The sequence below is a fragment of the Dromiciops gliroides genome, chromosome 6 (assembly GCF_019393635.1).
Source record: "Dromiciops gliroides isolate mDroGli1 chromosome 6, mDroGli1.pri, whole genome shotgun sequence".
In the NCBI taxonomy this organism is placed as follows: Eukaryota; Metazoa; Chordata; class Mammalia; order Microbiotheria; family Microbiotheriidae; genus Dromiciops; species Dromiciops gliroides.
In genome coordinates, this window is record NC_057866.1 from 165,894,082 (window position 1) to 165,913,463 (window position 19,382).

At 40.6% G+C, this 19,382-nt stretch overlaps 1 protein-coding gene across 1 annotated transcript in view; it reads right to left on the reverse strand.

The window, feature by feature from the left end:
• Positions 1-3,551, reverse strand: part of SH3D19 (SH3 domain containing 19) — a 239,087-nt gene extending 235,536 nt beyond the window's left edge. The window contains exon 1 of the mRNA XM_043973453.1: positions 3,296-3,551. Within this exon, the coding sequence (XP_043829388.1) occupies positions 3,296-3,407 (112 nt within the window). The 5' untranslated portion in view covers positions 3,408-3,551. The remainder of the gene's footprint in view (positions 1-3,295) is intronic.
• Positions 3,552-19,382: the final 15,831 nt, after the last annotated feature.

Here is a 19,382-nt window from a genome sequence, read left to right on the forward strand (position 1 = left end):
CTCCTCATATCTCTGCTTTAGGGTTAAATGTAGTCATTATAATTTCCCAAGATTCAGTTATGATTGTTTTGTTGCTGCTGTTCTTTTAATTTACATTATTGTAATGAAGGTATATATTGTTTTCATGGTTCTTCCTACTTTACTTTGTATCAGTTCATATAAATCTTTCCATACTTCTCTGTATTGTTTTACAAAACAGGCCATATCTTGTTTATCCATTCCCCAATTGATAGGCACCTACTTTGTTGGCTATTGAGACTGATTAACCCATCAGCCCTTAGTGAATCCTTCCCCATTTTGTACAGCACTATTCTGCATGTTCAGGAGATACAAAGTACATTTAGAGAGCTCTGCCTTTCCAGGAGTTTACCATCTCATTGGAGAGAAATAAGAATAGCCTATAATAATAAGGTGCTAAATCATGTAGTCTGAACTGGAGTGGCTCAAAAAAAAAAGGTATAAATTGATTAAGATTGGCATAGTTGGAGAGGCTACAGAAAGAGAAAGTGAGATGATCAAAATTTAACTCCCAAAAGACTTGGCACATCACATCCTTCCCACTGCCTCTTTGTGAGAATATGGAATCTAACTCAGACATAACCAACAAATATCCAAGCTTGGTAAGGAATGTGAGAACGTCTGTGTAACACATTAGCCAGTAAGTGTAAAGGAGGATTAAGACCTCTTGTTGGGCACACTAAAGAGAGAATTAATATCAAATTAGTGATTCTAAGGGAGTTCAAAATTAAAGCCATCCAGTTTGTCCGTGTTTCTGTCCTGCAATATCTAGATCCTCTCCTCTTCATAATGCCCAATACAATCAGATTTTAAAACTTTAGAAAGCAAGATTTTTGAATTCACAAAGGACAAGTATTGTAACATCTCTAAAGAAAACCCTCGCTAAACCAAGATAAACATCCAGCAGCCTTCAGAAATTAAAGGAGTTGGGAGAAATAAGATAAAAAATATCACTGCCTGCAGCCTTGACATAGTTACATATGTTCCTAGTAGGTGGTTAAACACACACACTGACATAGAATATGTATACATATGTATAAATTTATAAACATATATACATACACATGTGCAAATATATAAAATCACTTCTTATTCCAAACAAGTATATTCAGAGTGTCATTCCTTTCAAGGAAGCAAAGTTGTTTGTAGAAGATTGTAAAAATTCAATTATCCATGGTTTTGATCAATATGCATATGAGAAACATCTTCTTAAAGACATAAGCATTTTTATTGTACTGTTGTTCTCTGAAATATCCCCCCAAACACACAAACAACTATTTGCTTACTTCTCTACAAACATTTGTTTATGGTACATAAGCTTAAACTATCAACTATTTTTTAAAAATTAAGGAACTCTTGTGAATAATCAAACATAGCTAGTCACTGCAGTTAGAATAAAGGATGTGATAATCTGCATAGTCATAACTCTTTAAAAGGTCAGATTTTAACAAGTTTTTGGTTCTGAGGGGAAGCAGAATCCTGCTGTAGGTGGCAAGCACACTCTAATTCCAAGATCTTCCCTTACATTTGCCACATTATTTTTTTGGGCCCACCACTCTCCCCTCCTACTGCCCCCATATTATAACTTTTTAAGCTCCCAGAAAAGGTCCCCTATACTTTTTTCCTTTTTTTTTTTCCTGCATAGCCAACAGGAATGAAAAGATTCCAAGCTGGCTCCCTGGGTTATGGAATGTTTACCACATTCTGCTTTCTCACTTACAATATCAGCCTTTGATGTATTATTGAATTGGTTCCTCTTCCTTATCCTTCTTTTGTTCCCTCATTTTTCCCTAGCTGTTTAGTTTTGTGGTTGGTTTCTATATAAATTCAGCTTACCTGGTGAGATTCACTAGCTGGTGAATTTCCTCTCTATCATATGTCATTAAGAAAAGTCCTAGTGGTAGGGGGAAAGGGGGGAGGGAATCCAGATTTATTCACTCATCCACTTAAAAGCTAAACTATTTGATCCACAAAGTACTTCAAATACATGACCAGAAAGTTGACCTTTGTAAAATTCTCAGTCCATAAAATATACAAGACTTGAAACTAGAAAGATCCTTAGAGAAAATCCCCTCATTTTGTGGATGAAGAAAACAGAAGCAATATGGTGATGAACAGCGAGCCTTGGATTTGGAGAAAGAGGGCAAGGATTTGAATCCTAGCTCTGCTACACAGGATTTAGAAATGGAAGAGACCTTTCAGGTCATAGAAAGTCAAGGATATCAAAATTGGGCTTGGCCTTCAAAACTCCGGGAGTACAGCCCCATCCAGATTCAAATGTAATTGGCAAATATTTACCAAGAATGCAATACAATATAGGTAATGTTAATTTGTGGTTTTCTAAACCAATAGATGGCCTGAAGGTATCCCTTCTAATTTGAGTTTGACTCCACTTAATTATACAAGAGGAAACTGAGATATGTAACCTTGGACGAGCCACCTAACCTTTGGGCCTCAGTTTTCCCATCAGTTGAATGAAGAGGCAGTATTAGAGGATCTCAAAGGTCCTTTCCTGGTCTAAATTCACATCTAAGCCTCTCAAGTCCAGAGAAGTTGTAAATGACACGGCCAAGGTTCCTTCACACAGTAAACAGAGCTGGGTGACTGAAAGCCAAGTCTTCTGACTCCAAACTTAGGGTGGTTTCCTACTGCATCCCACTGGGCCTTTTTTTCTATGTGTGTTCACCCGTTTTTGGTTTTATTTTTGTTTTCTGCGGAACAAATCAATTTTAAACTTCTAATACACTCAAGGAGAAGGAAACAGCATTTTTACAGGACCGGTCAGGCAAATCAAGTTGAACAGATATTAACCATCTGGTGGGACAGGAGAAACGGGGGAAATTATAACAGGGAGGGAGGGGATGAATCAGGATAGCCTAGCTACCTAGGGGGCAAATGGGATCAGAGATTTTCAACTCTAGAACCATCACTCCTTATTAAAGGCCGATCTCTCTGAAAACCGGTGGGCTGATTTCTCCAAAAGGTGGATAAAAACAACATCTAGTGTTTTTGTTTGTTGTCGCGGTTCAAAATGGGGGTGGGGAGCTTCATATCCCCTCCTCCTCCGTCTAGTTCACCTCCAGCCACTCTCAGGCCGGAGTTTAAAGTGCCCAGCCGCGGCACCGGCGAGAGTGCCCAAGAGCGCACACCAGCCACAGTAGACAGAGGGGCAGAGCGCGCACCGCACGCACCGGCACGAGAGTCCCGGGCCGACCAGCCCGCACCCTCCCTTTCCTCTCTCTTCTCCAGCTCTCACGCCCCACCTCCTGCCCCTTACCTGCCGCAGAGTGACTGGAGTGAGCTCGGCCCCGGACTCTCCGGGAGGCTCCGAGCTCCCTGCGCTCCCGCAGCTCTTCCTCTTCTTCTTCCAGCCTCCGGGCTTCAGCCATCGGCTAAGCTGGGGCACACACTGGGAGCGGGAGGAAGGTAGTGAGAGGGCCGGCGACTCTAGCAGCCGCGAGCCCCCATCGGACGAGCAGTTAGTTCTCTCCCCGCCTGCCCAGCCCTGCCCGGACTCGTTCCCTAGCGCCTCGACTCTGCCGGGGCCGGAGGGAATTCGGTGCCCGGAGCAGACAGAAGAGAAACCGCAACTTCTCCGCCAGACTCCACCTGCCAGGAGCGCGGGGGAGGGGGAGGGGGCTGGGAGGGGGCAGGAGGCGGGGGCAGCTCGAGGCGGCCAGAAAAGGGCAGCCTCCCGGCTTTCCTCCGCCCTCAGCCTCTTTCTCCCTTTTCCTTTCTCGCTCCTCACTCCGTAGCCCCTTCCCTCTTCTTCCTCCTTCTTCCCCGCCTTCCAAATTGGGAGCCCGGGACAAGGCGGGTCTGTCCCGGCCTCGCCTTCCTCTGGGAGGGACTAGCAGCTGCCCGCCTGCCCCCGCGAGCCAGCCTGGGACCCAAGGCCACCGGACCGGGAGGAGCGGGCCACTGGCCCGGACAGACCAAACAAACCCAAAGCCGCGGAGCGGGGGCTGCGGGGGAGGGGCGGAGACAAGGACCGGGGTGGCGGGGCTTTTTCTGCCTTTTCCCAACTTTCCGGGGTCAACAGGAAACCCGCACACTGGACACTAAAACAAAAGGAGGAGGAGGAAGAGGTACCTGCCAGCCTCAGCCAGACTAGGGGAGAGGCTGCGGAGGGGAGATCTTTGGCCAACCCGAAAGATGAGAAACCTCCGGGCTGCTGAACTTCCGGGAAACTTTATCCGAAGTTTTATTGGTCCTCTTTGCCGTCCTTATCTTTCTTTCTCCGTAGTCTTATCAATCAAGGCTGGGCCATTCCCGGAGGGAGGGAGAGACTAAGAGTGTGACAGAGACAGGGCGTGGGTGGCGGGTTTGAGAGTCCTTAAAACAGTGGCAGGGCCCCAAGTTTAGTCCTGGTTTTTGTACAAAACCTAGATATTACGGGCTCTATATCTGGGGGAGAGGCGGTGATGACAGCGCACGAATACATAATAGGAGTTCAATAATGTGTCTTCGCCTTAGTATCTTCTCTTGGAAGATTATCTTCAACCTATTCTATCAGTATCTTATATATAGTTGCTTGCATGTTGCCTTCCTCATTAGAATGAATTATTTGAAAGTACAGACAGTCTTTCTGTCTTTCTTAGCACAGTGCCTGGCACATAGGAGGTATCTAATACAGTAGCTACAGACTTAAGAATCAGGACAGGCCTGAGCTCAAGTTCAGTCTTTGACAAGAACTAAGTGTGTGCACGTGGGCCAGTCACTTAATTACCTCAGCCAACTTTTTATTTTTGTTTTTTTTTGCAGGGCAATGGGGGTTAAGTGACTTGCCCAGGGTCACACAGCTAGTAAAGTGTCAAGTGTCTGAGGTCAGATTTGAATTTAGGTACTCCTGAATCCAGGGCCGGTACTTTATCCACTGCGCCACCTAGCTGCCCCCTCAGCCAACTTTTTAAAAAAAGAAGAAACATTTTTGCGTGAAGTTTTGAGTTCCATCCCTCCCTCTCCCCTCCCTGAGGCGGCAAGCAATGAGATATAGGTTATGCATGTGCAGTCATGTAAAACATTTCCATATTAGTCATTTTGTATTTTAAAAAACTTGAATAAAAGAAAAAAATGAAAAATAGCATGCTTCAGTGTGTGTGCAGTCAATATCAGTTCTTTCTTTAGAGGTGGATAAGTATGTTTTATCATTGGTCCTTTGGGATTGTCTTGGATCATTGTATTGTTGAGAATAATTGTCATTCACGGTTCTTCTCAAACAATGCTCTCAGCCAATTTAAAAAAATTTTTAAGTTGTAGAAGCAGAGCTGCATGGGTAGACTGTCTTAATGAGAGTTCCCTCTGCCAGTGAAATCAGGTCTGGTACCACCCCTACCCCAACTCTAGAAAAATGTACTATATATTTATAATCTATTCAATTCAACAGGTTTTTTAATTTTTTTAATGTTATTTTTGACATGTAATTATATATTATACATATATCAAACTGATATATACAGACACATATGTGACATATAATGTGAATTTTCTACATTATTACATATTCTAGACATATTCTAATACATATAACTTAGTATTTTAATTCCTTAAATAACTTTTATAAATAACAAATCCACATCAATTTATATAAATGATTTACATGACAAATTTATTGAAATATAATTACTATATAAATAATACCTAAATAACTCATAAATGCACAAGATATATATATGTGTGTGTGTGTATATATAAATACATATATACCTCCTGTACCCTTCCCAGCACACCCCTCCCCCACCTTTCCAGATTAAACATTTTTATTTATATTTTTCTATTCCAATCTCTATCCCTCCCTTGCCCCCTCCCCGAGGCGGTAAATAAACCAATATGGGTTATGCATACATGATCATGGAAAACATCACCATTTTTGTATTAAGCAACTGTTATGTGCTTTACATTCTACTAAGTTCTCAGAATACAATATATAAATTATACAGATATAGATTGTGTGTATCTCTGCTTAAGGCCTCCTGTTGTGGAAGTGACCCTAGGCTCCCAAAGAGGCTATATTAGCACAGCCCAAATTCTGTCAAATTTTACCAACATGGAATGAATGCTTTGACACAGACGCTGGTGACTGACTCTGTGTCCTCAAATGACCCAGCTAAGTTCAGAAATAATGGACCACAAGATGATGGATTTTTTTTTTTCTCCAAAGCAACTCTGGATGACTGTTTACCATGAGTAGAAGATGAACAGAGCACTTAAATCAGTGAAAGCTCCAGTCTTTGAAAGCCAAGGCATTTTGGTGATGAAGTGGAGGGAGCTCTGGGCCTTGAGTCAGGAAGACCAGAGTTCAAATTTGGCCTTAGACACTTAACTAGCTGGGTGATTCTGGGAAAGCCATCTAACCTCTGTTTGTTTCAGTAAAATGGAAATAATAATAGCACCTACTTTTCAGGGTTGCTGTGAGAATCCGATGAGATAATATTTGTAAAGTACTTAGCATAATGTCTGGCACATAGCAGGTGATTAATAAATTCTGGTTTCTTTCCTTTCTTCCATATCTAGAGACTCCTAAAACCCACAAATAGGAAAACAAATGGCAATGAGGGACATTGGGTGCTGAAAGATCATAGACTTAGAGCTGGAAGAAATCTTTTTTAAAAGTTTTACATTATATTTTCATCATAATTCCATGTAAAAATAATTTTTAACATTTGAGTTTTTTTAAGCTTTGAGTTCCAAATTCTCTCCCTCCCTCCTTCCCTCCCTCCTCTCCTCCCTTCCTGAGATGGTAAGCAATGTGATATAGGTTATGCACATGCAATCATGTAAAACATTTCCATATTGGTCACTTTATGGAAGAAAACTTGAACAACAAAAAAAAGTGGAAAATAGTCATCTTCAGTCTGTATTGACACCATCAATTCTTTTCCTGGAGGTGGATAGCATTTTTCATCATGAGTCCTTTGGGATTATCTTGGATCTTTGTATTGCTGAGAATAGCTAAGTCACTCTCAGTTGTTCATAGTACAGTAGTGGTGTTACTATGTACAGTGTTCTGGTTCTGTTCATTTCACTCTATGTAAGTTCACGTAAGTCTTTCCAGGTTTTTCTGAAATCATCCTAGAGCTGGAAGACATCTTAAAATCTTTGAACTACCTCGTTCATCAAACTACCTAGAAAAAATTTTGGACTGTTTAGTCCAAATTCCTTTCATTTTACAGATGAGAAAACTAAGACTCAGGTTAAATGTGTTGCGCAAAATCACACAAGTGAGACACAGCAGAACCAGGTTTTAAAATAACTCAGGCTTTCTGACTCCAAATGGAATGCTCATTCCACTATATCATGCTGCATAGCGGAAAGAACATGGGACTTATTGTCGGAAACTCTGGATTTGAAACCTAGCTCTGACACTTGGGAAATTCATTTTCTCTGGAGTATCCCAATAGTCCAAAAGCTCTTTGAGTGCAGGTACTGTTTTCATTTTCATCTTAGCCCTACAGGCTAGCACAGTACCTGACACATAATAGATATTTGATAAATGATTGTTGAATTAAATTGAATTGGGATTCAGTTTCCTCAATGGTAAACCAGGACTGGGAAAGGGAATTGTACTATCAAGTATTCTTAACATGTAGTTTCTGACCTGAACTTATTTTTTAAAAAATAAATTTCAATCACTGAATTAAAAAATATTGGTTTCTTTTGTAATCTTACGTATTTTATTCTCTTTGTTTAAAAACACTCTGAGTAGGGGTTCTAAAGTTTTGCCAGACTGCCAAATGGGTCTGTGACATAAAAAAAGGTTAAGAACCTCTAGGCTAGAGAATCTATTCTTTGAAAGGAGGAAATTCTTTTGAGGCAATTGAGGAACTGAGCAGGGCTTCATCTCCAGTGCCTACCTAACTTGAGGACCCAGGAGTCGGGGTGAGAGAGAGGTTCAGACATATAAAAAAGAATTGGGCAGAGAAATGGGTCAGTGAAAACTCAACTGACTAAATCGCTAAAGCCTTGAAGCTTGGCTGTGCCAATAATTGCTGTTAGTTTCCCTCAAAGAGGGCAGCAAATCCTCTTTGAGGTTTTGAGCAGATAAGAAAGAGCTCCCACACAGAACATATTTACCCAGTTAATTCTGAGTTGGTGGAATTGAAGGCAGGTCAAGAAATTGAAACCTTATTATGGCCTGCACCATTCAACAGCACCACTAGGGAATTTGGGATTAAACCAGCAAGAAAAAAAAAGGGATGGAATTGGGGGAGAATGGCAAAGTTGTGTTCTGATTCCTTAGCAGAGTTTATCTAAGACTTTCAGATATTGTGCACAAATTCCAGCCGGGAGGTGGATCTCACTTACCCTCAACAAGGCAGCTTAGTCAGAGACTAAGGCTGAGTGTTGGCAACTATACAGCCTCATTCACCTGGTTGTGATTTGCTATTCAGAATCTTCTTTTGCCTAGATCTGAAGGTGATACTGGGATCTCCCAGGATTTAGAGGGTTAGAAGACTACATTCTCCCCTCCCTTACCTGTTTAAACCCACCTAAATTGACCTCAGACCGAGATATAATTGCATTATGAAGTCACTCTAATAAAGGAGGAAAACTAGGTAAGGCTTGTGAGCAAGAGTAGTTCAGTTTAAAACATATGATGGAAAACCAAAGGTGTGGCCAACTCACAGCTAAACAAACACAGTATTCACACCCTACCTTCCCACCCTAATGACATAGCAAGTACCAAACCCTTAGGAAGGAAAAGGTAAAAAAAAAAAAAAACTTGAAAAACCTACCTGATGCTAGCAGTGAGCCCCATTCTTCCTCATACTTTTAAAGGTGCTAATAAAGTTTACAAGCCATGGAGAAAAGTAATACTTTAAGGACTAGAGAAATTACATGGTGCAATGGAAAGAACATTAGTTATTTGACATCAGAGATCCTAGAGTCAGTCTGCCTCTTTTAGCTATGTATTTGTCCAAGCCCCATTTTCTTCAAAGGTTAGAGTTCAAGCTACAGTTCTAAATCTTTGATCCTAAACCAATCTTTCATCACTTCTGGTGTAAAAAAGCAAAAATTAAAGCTATCTTCAGTCACTAAGTCACTTAAAAATATACATGAAATGAGTATACAATTAATCTCTGAAAAAAATGAGAGGACAGTTTATTATAATAGCTCATATTTATGTATCACTTTAAAGTTTGCAGAGTACGACATTGGGGGTCTGTGTAATATGGTTCTCCCCTTATCCTCTCCATCTTTTTTTTCCTAAATTGATATACTTAGTTTTCCTTGTATATCCCTTCCCCCCCACCACCCCCCTCTCCTCTAGCTCCATCCTGCTTGCTTTTTTCCATTTGTGCAAAATATTTCTACCTCACCTTTATCTCTTATTACCTGAATGTGGATTGAAGCATACTTTTTTTACTTCCTTTATTATTCTTGATTTGTTTTTTTTGGGGGGGGTTGGTCTGCATTTTCTTTTGCAACATGTCTAATATGGAAATATTTTGCATGACTGCACATGTATGATCTATATCAGGGAGGGAGAGAGAGAATTTGGAACTCAAAAAATTTAAAAACAAATGTTAACTTTTGTTTATATGTCATTTCAAAAGAAAAAACTAAACAGAAGAGTTTCTCTTTTCTCCTAGAGGCAATAAGAAGCCACTAGAGTTGATTGAGTAGAAGAGTCACATGGTCAAACTTGCACTTAAGGGAAATTACTTTGGAAACAGTGTATAGGATAGATTTGAGTGGAGAGACTCTTGACAGGATGACCAGTTTAAGAGGCCATTGCAAAAATCTAGGTGAGAGGTGACAAGGGTCTGAATTAGGGCGGTAGCTGAGTAAATGGTGAGAAGAGGTCTGATGTGAGAAATGTTTTGAAGTAAATTTGGCAATTGACTGGATATGTGGGATAAAGGAGAGTGAGGAGTCCAGGGCAATGCTGACCTGAAATACTGGAAAGATGGTGTTACTTTTGAGAGAAACAGGTAAGTTCCGAGGAGGGCAGGATTTAGAGGGAAAAGATAATGAGTTTAGTTTGACATATGCCAAGTTTGAGCTATCTCTGGAACATCCAATTTGCAATGTCCAGTGGGCATTTAGTCATCTGGGGCTGATGTTTGGGAGAGTGACTGGAACTGGATATATAGATCTGGGAGGCATCTGCATACAAATGATGTTTAAACTCATGGGAGCTGATAAATTACTAGAGAGAGAATACAGAGGGAGAAGAGAAGAGGGCTCAGGACAGGACTTTGGGGCATACTTATCATTAGGGGACATGGTGTGGATAAGACTGAGAAAGAGCAGTCAGGTAGGCAGAACATAAAACAGGAGAGAGTATGTTGTCACAAAACACTAAAGAAGAGAGGAGTCTCCAGGAGAGAGTATCCAGTTGGTCAATAGTGTCCAACACAGCAGAGAAGTCAAAAAAGGTTTGTTGTTTGTCCTTCATTCTCAAAGAGGACATCAAGAAGATGTCATAACTTTCACTGAATTGAATTTAAGTGAGGGAGGTCACCAACCTCTCTCTCTCCTCTAGAGCCATCTGGGTCCAGTGGCAAGATATACATCAGGACAACTGGAGATGGCCCTGGATGCTTAAGGCAATTGGGGTTAAGTGACTTGCCCAGGGTCACACAGCTAAGCATATTTGAGGGCATATTTGAACTCTGGTCCTCCCAACTTTAGGGCCAGTGCTCTATCCACTTTGCCCCAATAGAACTAATAAAGGACCATCATATTTGGAAATGAAGCAATTATTGGAAACTTTAAAGAGGAGGAGTTTTAGTCAAATGATGAGTTCATATACCATGCTGCACAAGGTTGAGGAGTGAGAGGGGAGAAAACATAGACAAACTTTTTCAAGGAGGTAGGCTGAGAAAGAGGAGAGCTATAGAATTATAATTTTCGGAGATTGTAGCATATAGTGCAGGTTTTCTAATGATTGGGTAAACGTGCATATTTGGAGGCAGAAGGGAAGGAATCAATTCTTGGGGGGAAGTTGAAGATTTGAGAGGGGGTATGGTTGAGTATACAGTCTGCTGGAGAAGAGAAGAAGGGATGGGATCCAGTGCATGTGCAGACAGATTCACCTTGGCAAGAAGTGCTACCTCTTTGTTAGAGACCCAGGAAAAGAAGAAGAGAGTGGGAAAGGATGCCAAAGAATTTTGAGTTGAAGAGAATGGGAGGAGGGGACCAAGGTTTCTAGTCCAATTCTCTCATTTTACAGATGAGGAATGATCCCAATTTCTTTTTTTTCCTGTAGAAAAGGACTTCTAGTATAGAGAGGCCTACCTCTGGGGAGAGCTATCATTGTGAAGCTCAAAGAAAAGTAGAATAGACATCTCTAGCCTTTTTTCCCCACAACTTTCTCCAAGAGACTTTCTTTCTTGCCAGGAGGGGAAGCAGGAAGTTGGGGCCAGAAGCCATTTTACTCTCTTAACGGAGAGGGCCTAGCAGGCTAGAATTATATCAATCTGCTCCCTTAAATATTATTAGTGTAAGGGATTGGGTTCAATCTAACTTCTGATCATTTTGTCATTATAATTGGGGGAGGAGGGACCCAAATCCCACCAAATACCAATTACATTTAATTTTTTTTTTACTTTAAAAATTTTTTTTATTTTTTATTTTTTGCAGGGCAATGAGGGTTAAGTGACTTGCCCAGGGTCACACAGCTAGTAAGTGTCAAGTGTCTGAGGACGCATTTGAACCCAGGTCCTCCTGAATCCAGGGCCGGTGCTTTATCCACTGTGCCACCTAGCTTCCTCCACCAATTACATTTTATATACACACACACACACACATATACATATATATAAGTACACACACATATAAATACACATACATATACATATATATATATAATAGCAAAGAAATTCATTTATCCAAATCATAACAAAACAGAAAACAGAGAAGGTATAAATAGGAGAATATTTATCAGGCAATACAGAGTGAAGGAGCTCTCCCATTGGAAGCTAGATAAAGTAGCTTAACTCAGAGTCCTTGATCTCACTCAGTGGGAAACTCCCCAAACTCTAGAGTAGCTAGCAGGGAATAAGAACATGATACAGACTGCTGGTTCCTTCCATTTCTTCACAGTCTTTTTCTTGACTGCTTGAAGTAGAATCTGCTTCTTCCACATTCCCTTTCAAAGCTTGAAGCCAGAAATGCCAGAAGTGACTCAGTTCAAAAAAGACCTGAAGCTTGAGGGATTAGAAAGAAGAATTGAAGCTTGAAGAGTCCCAAAGGGGACTGAAGAAGACTGGAGATATCTAGCTCTTGCCAACTCTGCCCCATCCCTTGCTCAGAGCAGGTCATTCACTTTCACCAATAAGAAAACAGTCCCATACAAATGGGTTTTGGGACTTGGGTTACCTTTCAATTGAGAGGCAAAGTCTTCAATTGAGAGAGAGGAAGTAGGAAATGTGAGAGACTTGAGGAAAGAAAAGGTTTATAATAGATTCTATGGGAGAAGAAGATAGAAATAAATTTAAGAAGGAATAAAAAGACTGCCTTACTTCAGTGAAGACCTAGTTATTATTGGATAATATAATTAGATAATATATACTGAATTGGACAGCTATATGAGTATAGCGGACAGAGTGCTGGGCCTGGAGTCAAGAAGACCCGAGTTAAAATCTGGCCTCAGGCAGTTATTAGATGTGTGACTCTGGGAGTCACTTAACCCTGTTTGCCTCAGTTTCTTCATCTGTAAAATGAGCTAGAGAAGGAAATGACAAACCATTCCAGTATCTTTGCTCCATGCTAAGAAAACCCCAAAAGGGGTCACAAAAAGTAGAACATGACTAAAATGACTGAATAGCAACAACAAATACTCGATAAAGACAATTGTGGGATTTCCTCCAACTTTGTTGAGTAATTTATGAATACAAGTCCCTAGCTTCCTTCATGGATCATTTCCTTTGGCAAGCCCTTCCTGATCCACCCAGTTCTTAGGGCTCCCTATCTCTTCAAATTATCATAAATACATTTATCTGTTTACATTGTTTGTATACCTCTCTAGTAGAACACAAACTCCTTGAGAGCAGGGACAGTTTTTTGTTTGTCTGTGACTCAAGTGCCTTGCATAGTGCCTTGAACATAACACAGATTTAGGGAATCTGAGTTTTGTTGGGAGAAATAAAGAGTTGCTTTGGACTTGTATTTGAGCTGTCAATGGGACATCTAGGAGGAGATCTTCAATAAACAGCTGGAAATGTGAATCTGGAGATCTGGAGAAAGGTAACATCTGGCAATATTAATTAGAATTATCTGTATAGGAACAATAACTGAAATTATGAGAGAGCAGAAATGATTGCCAAGTGAGAGATTCTAGAGATACAAAAGAAGAAAATGGAGGAAAGACATCCTTGTGGAATGTCTACATACAAGAGGCAGAAGGAAGAAGAAGAATCTGGAAAGGGGATCAAGAATGAATAATCAGAAGGGTAGGCAAAAGACTGGAAGACTTCAATTTTATGAAATCCGAGGTAGAAAAGAATAACAGGAACACAGGATCAATTGACAGTGTCAAATGTTATAGAAGTCAGTAAGAAGAAAACCTTTTGTGCTTTGTGGGTTATTGATAACTGGAAAAAATAGCTTCAGTGTAGTAATGGGAAGTGTTAGGATATTGAGGAGTGGTGAAGGAGAGTTAAGAGGTATAGACTCCTTTTCTTAAGGCATGATAATGAAGGAGAGGAGAGATATAGGATGATATTTCCTATAGCAAACCATAAGCTTGAAAAAAAAACCACCTATGATTCTACTGCAGAAATCTTCTCTATCATTTCCTTTTGGAAATTATTGTGGTCCTTGGGAACAAGATAGAAACATAAACTTCCATTCAAAAAAGTCATCACAGTTACAAGAACTCAAAAGAATTTTTAAGTAGTTGTGGTCATGCTAAATTCTGACCATACCAAGAGTTAAAAACAAAGAGTTCTTACTGCCTCACTAAAAAAAAGAAATTGAGAAGGGATCTGAGTTCACATCTCAGCTCTGCAATTTACTCACTACTTCTGTGGTCATGGGCCTCTTCTATTTTACTTTTCTGATTTTTTGTGTTTTGTTTTGGTTTTGTGGGGCAACGGGCTTAAGTGACTTGCCCAGGGTCACACAGCTAGTGTCAAGTGTTTGAGGCTGGATTTGAACTGAGGTCCTCCTAAATCCAGGGCAGGTGCTTTATCCACTGTGCCACCTAGCTGCCCCCTACTTCTCTGATTTTTAAAATTTTACCTTCTCCCCTTCCTTCTGTTATTTCCCCAGAAGTTTTCTGGCGTACATCAAAGAACCTCCTTGAGAAACTAAACCAAAGTACAGACACACCTAAAGAGATAAGTGGAACCAGATCAGGACTGAGCTAGCTCCAGGACCACCACCCTTCATTCCAGTCTCCCCCACCCCTGGGGAGATAAGATTAGGTGTGGCTTCTGCCTTGTGGCAGGAGGAGGAGAGAGATGGCTTGAGAGATCCTCTGCCACCCCTCACCCAATTCCCCCAGCCACCACCAGTGGGGAATGGTGCTCCCTCAATAAGGGAACTTTCCACAGTCAGATGATCACTCCCATCAGTCCTCTATAAAAGTATCTGCCTGTCTCCTGTTCGAGGAAATTAGTATCTCAGAGCCCTGCTCTGTGCCATGCCTTCTCCCCATAAGAAGTCCAAGGATTTCTCTCTTGGTTTCCCTTCCCCAGCCCCTAAATAAACGATTATCTTATTCTATTGGAATTGTGTGCAAGAGGGTATAATTCTTTAAAGAGGAATTCCTAAGAACCCCAATCCCAAACCCCAAATGCCTAACCCCTATCCCAACCCTCCACTCTATTTCCCCATAACCCTTCCTTCCTTCCTTCCTTCCTTCCTTCCTTCCTTCCTTCCTTCCTTCCTTCCTTCCTTCCTTCCTTCCTTCCTTCCTTCTTTCCTTCCTTCCTTCCTTCCTTCCTTCCTTTCCCTTTCTTCTCATCCCCCTCCATCTCTTCTTTCTTCTCCTCCTCCTCCTTCTTCTCTTTCTTCTCCTTTTCTTTCCTCTTTCTCTCTTTGTTTTTATTCTTCCTCCTTTTTTCTGGATGTGGAGAACATTTTCTATCATGAGTTCTTTGGAATTGTCTTGGATCATTGCACTGATGAGAAGAACCAAGTCTATCACAGTTGATCATCACACAATGTTGCTGTTACTGTGTACAGTGTTCTCCTGGTTCGGCTCACTTCACTCAGCATCAAGCATCAAGCATTAAGTCTTTCCAGGTTTTTCTGAAATCTGCCTGCTTATCATTTCTTACAGTACAATAGTATTCCATTACATTAATATACCACAATTTGTCCAGCCATTCTCCAATTGATGGGCATTCCCTCAATTTTCAATTCTTTGCCACCACAAAGAGAGCTGCTACAAATATTTTTGTAAATGTGGGTCCTTTTCCCTTTTCTATGATCTCTTTGGGTCAAAGGGTATGCACAGTCCCATAACCCTTTGGTCTATGCAATTTTAAAAAATTGATGCCTTTTTTTTTTATGCCAGTTATTTCCTGATATACACCATCCTCCCTTCCTTTGTTACAAAGAACAGTTAAGCCAAGCCAACCAACAGAGTGACTAGGGCTGAGGCACACATATTCTGCCCTGATTGTCTCTTGCTGTTATGGCAGGGATTCTTTTTTTTTTGTTGTTAGGACAATGGGGGTTAAGTGACTTGCCCAGGGTCACACAGCTAGTAAGTATCAAGTGTCTGAGGCCGGATTTGAACTCAGGTACTCCTGACTCCAGGGCCAGTGCTCTATCCACTGTGCCGCCTAGCTGATATGGCAGGGATTCTTAACCTGAGACCCACAGATGGACCCTTGGGGTTTTGTGGGTAGATTTCAGGGGGGAGTCTGTGAATTTAGGCACAGAAAAATTTACATCTTTATTTCAATATAATTGGTTTCTTTCACAATTCTAGATCTTTTGTTTTATGCATTTAAAGATATTATTTTGTGGAGGCATGTATAGGCTTTGCAGCCTGCCAAAGGAAGGGTCCATGACATAAAAATTGTTAAGAACTCCTGTTCTGTGGAGAGGATGGAAGTATGTTTCATTATCTCTTCTTTAGGTACAAGTCTTCACAATTAGTTTGTATCATTTGCCTTTTAGTGTTGTTTTCATTCCCAAAATTGTAGTGATTTACAGTTAGTTACGACTATGTTTCTGTAATTGCAGAAAATTTTCATTGGATGAATGAATCAATTGAAAAGACGCAAGGGTAGATCACTATAAGTGAAAAATAAAATCAGGGGCCTAGTCTGGTCCTTGGCACCTACAACATATCATAGATCCTCTCAGTTTCCTCATCTGTACAAAATGAGGGTAATAATACTTATTCTGCTCACCTTACAGGGTTAAGGTGAGGATTAATGAGATAATATACATGAAAGTGCTTTGTAACATGTTATCCAAGTGGCAGGTATGATGATGATGGTTAGAGATCAGGAAAATGTGGGATAATTTTCAGACAGGTGGAATCCCTATCTATGTAGGACCTTACACTTTCCAGATGATGCCAGCTTTTCTGTTAGTTTTTAACTCTTGATTCTAGGATCAAATAGCTATTAATTTCTTTAAGGAGACTGAAAAAATTTGACATAACACAATGGATGCTTTATTGCTCTTCAAGTTGGCCAAAGGTTCTTCATGCTCCCTTTTGTCACTTCTTGTATATTTTTCGATTAGGGTTGTTGTTCTGTCATGCCCGACTCTCTGTTACCCCATTTGAGGTTTTCTTGGCAAAGATATTGAAGTGGTTTGCCATTTCCTTCAGCTCATTTTACAGATGAGGAAATGAAGAAAAACTTGGTGAAGTGAGTTACCTGGGGACATACAACTAATAAGTATCTGAGGCTAGATTTGAACTCAGGAAGATAAGTCTTCTGACTTCAGGCTTGGCACTCTATACACTGTGCTACCTAGCTACCCATATCTTTGGATTAAGAATAACTTAATAAGAATAAAATATAAACAAATACATTTATAAAATATAAAGAAGAATAGAATATAAAACTTAATAAGAATAAAATATAAATTAAAGTTATACCTTTTCATGAAGAATAACTTAATTTACATTTTCTGAGATTTTGTGTGTCTGGGAGTGGAAAACAAATTACTTCTGTTGACCTGGAACACTGAACAAAGTAGAATCACATTAGTTTCCTAGCCCTAGAAGTTAGAAACCCTGAGAGAACCTACAATATATTGTGCAGTCTGAGGAGAGAGCACAGATCTGGAGGGGCCGCCAGTCATGATCCCATGAAGAAAGACTTGTTCCGTCCAAATGGCTGCACTTTGATGCAAAGGTCTCTGTACCAGATGACATAGACATGTACAAAGTATAGTGATTTTTGACAATATAGAAAGCTCCTGGTTTAGGGCTTAGAAGATAAGTGTTGAATAGTTGTCTGAGGCATATGAGGCCTTTCCCGCCCTAATCCTAACCTTCTGTTATACTATTTTACCTCTCTATGAATAGGTACTATAGTGTCTATACAATATTTTGGGGGGAGGGGGTTGGTCCAGAACTGTGATTTTAATTGCAAGGAACCAAGGAAAGTCCCAGTGGGGAAAATTCCTCCATAGATGCAGATGAATAGCTTATCTGTGATTTATAGTTTTAGAGAGTTGCCCTTGGGTATTGATAGAAGGAAGGAAGGGAGGGAGGGAAGGAGGAAGGAAGGGAGGAAAGAAGGAAGGAAGGGAGGGAGGAAGGGAGGGAGGAAGGGAGGAATGGAGGGAGTAAGGGAGGGAAAAAGGGAGGGAGGAAGGGAGGGAGGGAAGGAGGAAGGAAGGAAGGGAGGGATGCATGCATGCAGCATGAAGGAAGGGAGAAAACAAGCATTTATTAAGTGCCTATTAAGTTCCAGGCATTGAGCTAAGTGCTTCATAAATATAATCTAATTTGATCCTTATAATAATATGGGGAAGTAGGTGCTTTTATTATCTCCATTTTATAGTTGAAGAAACTGAGACAAACAGGGTTAAATGACTTGCCCAGAGTCATACAGCCAGTAAGTGTCTGAGGCCAGATATGAATACAGGTTTTCCTGACTCCAGGCCTGAGCTCTATCCACTGTGACATATAGCTTCCTTTAGTCATAAATAAGTGACTTATTCGTGGTATTGGTTAATATGGATTAGAAGTAGGACTTGAATCCAGCCTCAGTTGCTTACTAGCTGAGTGATCATTGGCAAGGTATTTTAACTTCTTTCTGCCTCAGTTTCTTCACTTGTGAAATGGAGATCACAATAGCACCGACCTCCCAGGGTTGTTGTAAGGACCAATCAGACAATACGTATAAAGCGTTTAGCACAGTCCTTGGCACATAGCAGGTTCTTAATAAATGCGTGTTCCCTCTTTCCACTATATTATACTATTGCCTCAGATATAAGAACACACAGCTTAACACCCCATCTCTTGAATTCCATTATAATCCTAGTGGTATATACACCACAGTCTCAGAAGAATTAAAATTCGAATAACCCAAAGGGTGGTGGAAAGTAGCATGGTGGACACAGCATTATATTATGAACTATGACTTCGACCTTGCTAAGCACAAGTGTGGCTGGAGAAGGTGAGCCTGTTCTATAATAATAAGAATGTGGGAACTGATGTATTGCGTAAGTGACTCATTAGTTCCCATGAGATTATTAGGCAGCTAGGTGGCGCCATAGTACACAGAGCACAGAGCCTGGAGTCAAGAAGACCTGAGTTCAAATTCAATCTCAAAAAACTTACTAGCTATGTGACCTTGGGCAAGTCACCTAACCAGTTTTGCCTCATCTGTAAAATGAAGGGAGGTTATATAATAGTACCTACTTTCCAGGATTGTTATGAGGATCAAATAAGATATTATTTGTAAAGCACATAGTATAGGGTCTAGCACAGAGTAGGTATTTAATAAATGCTTGTTCCCTTCCCTCTCCCCAAATTAAAAAAAACCAAACAAACACCCAAGTAGAAGGACCCTAGGTCATTGGGGAGATAGTCTACGGAGGATTTATGGGAACACATGGAAAGAATTAGATGCATTAAAAAATCACAGAAGGATTCAAATCTGCACCAGTGGAGGGAATAGGTACATTGATGAGATTCACCAGAGTACCAAAGTATATACTATATGACCACGGTCAAGGGAAAATGCCTATCGAAAATGTCTGAAAATTCTGCCCCCCCCTTTTAACCAAGATGAAAACTTCCATACTTTATTATTGAATTCATTAACACTTACTATATTATCATAATCATAATCATAATAATACAATAACCCTGTAACAAGCTTGTTGGGCACCACCCTAGCTCAAAAACTTAGAGCCACCTTTGAGTCATCTGTTTTCTTCATCCCCTACATCCAGTCAACATAGCTATTAAGCTCTGTCCAGCCCAT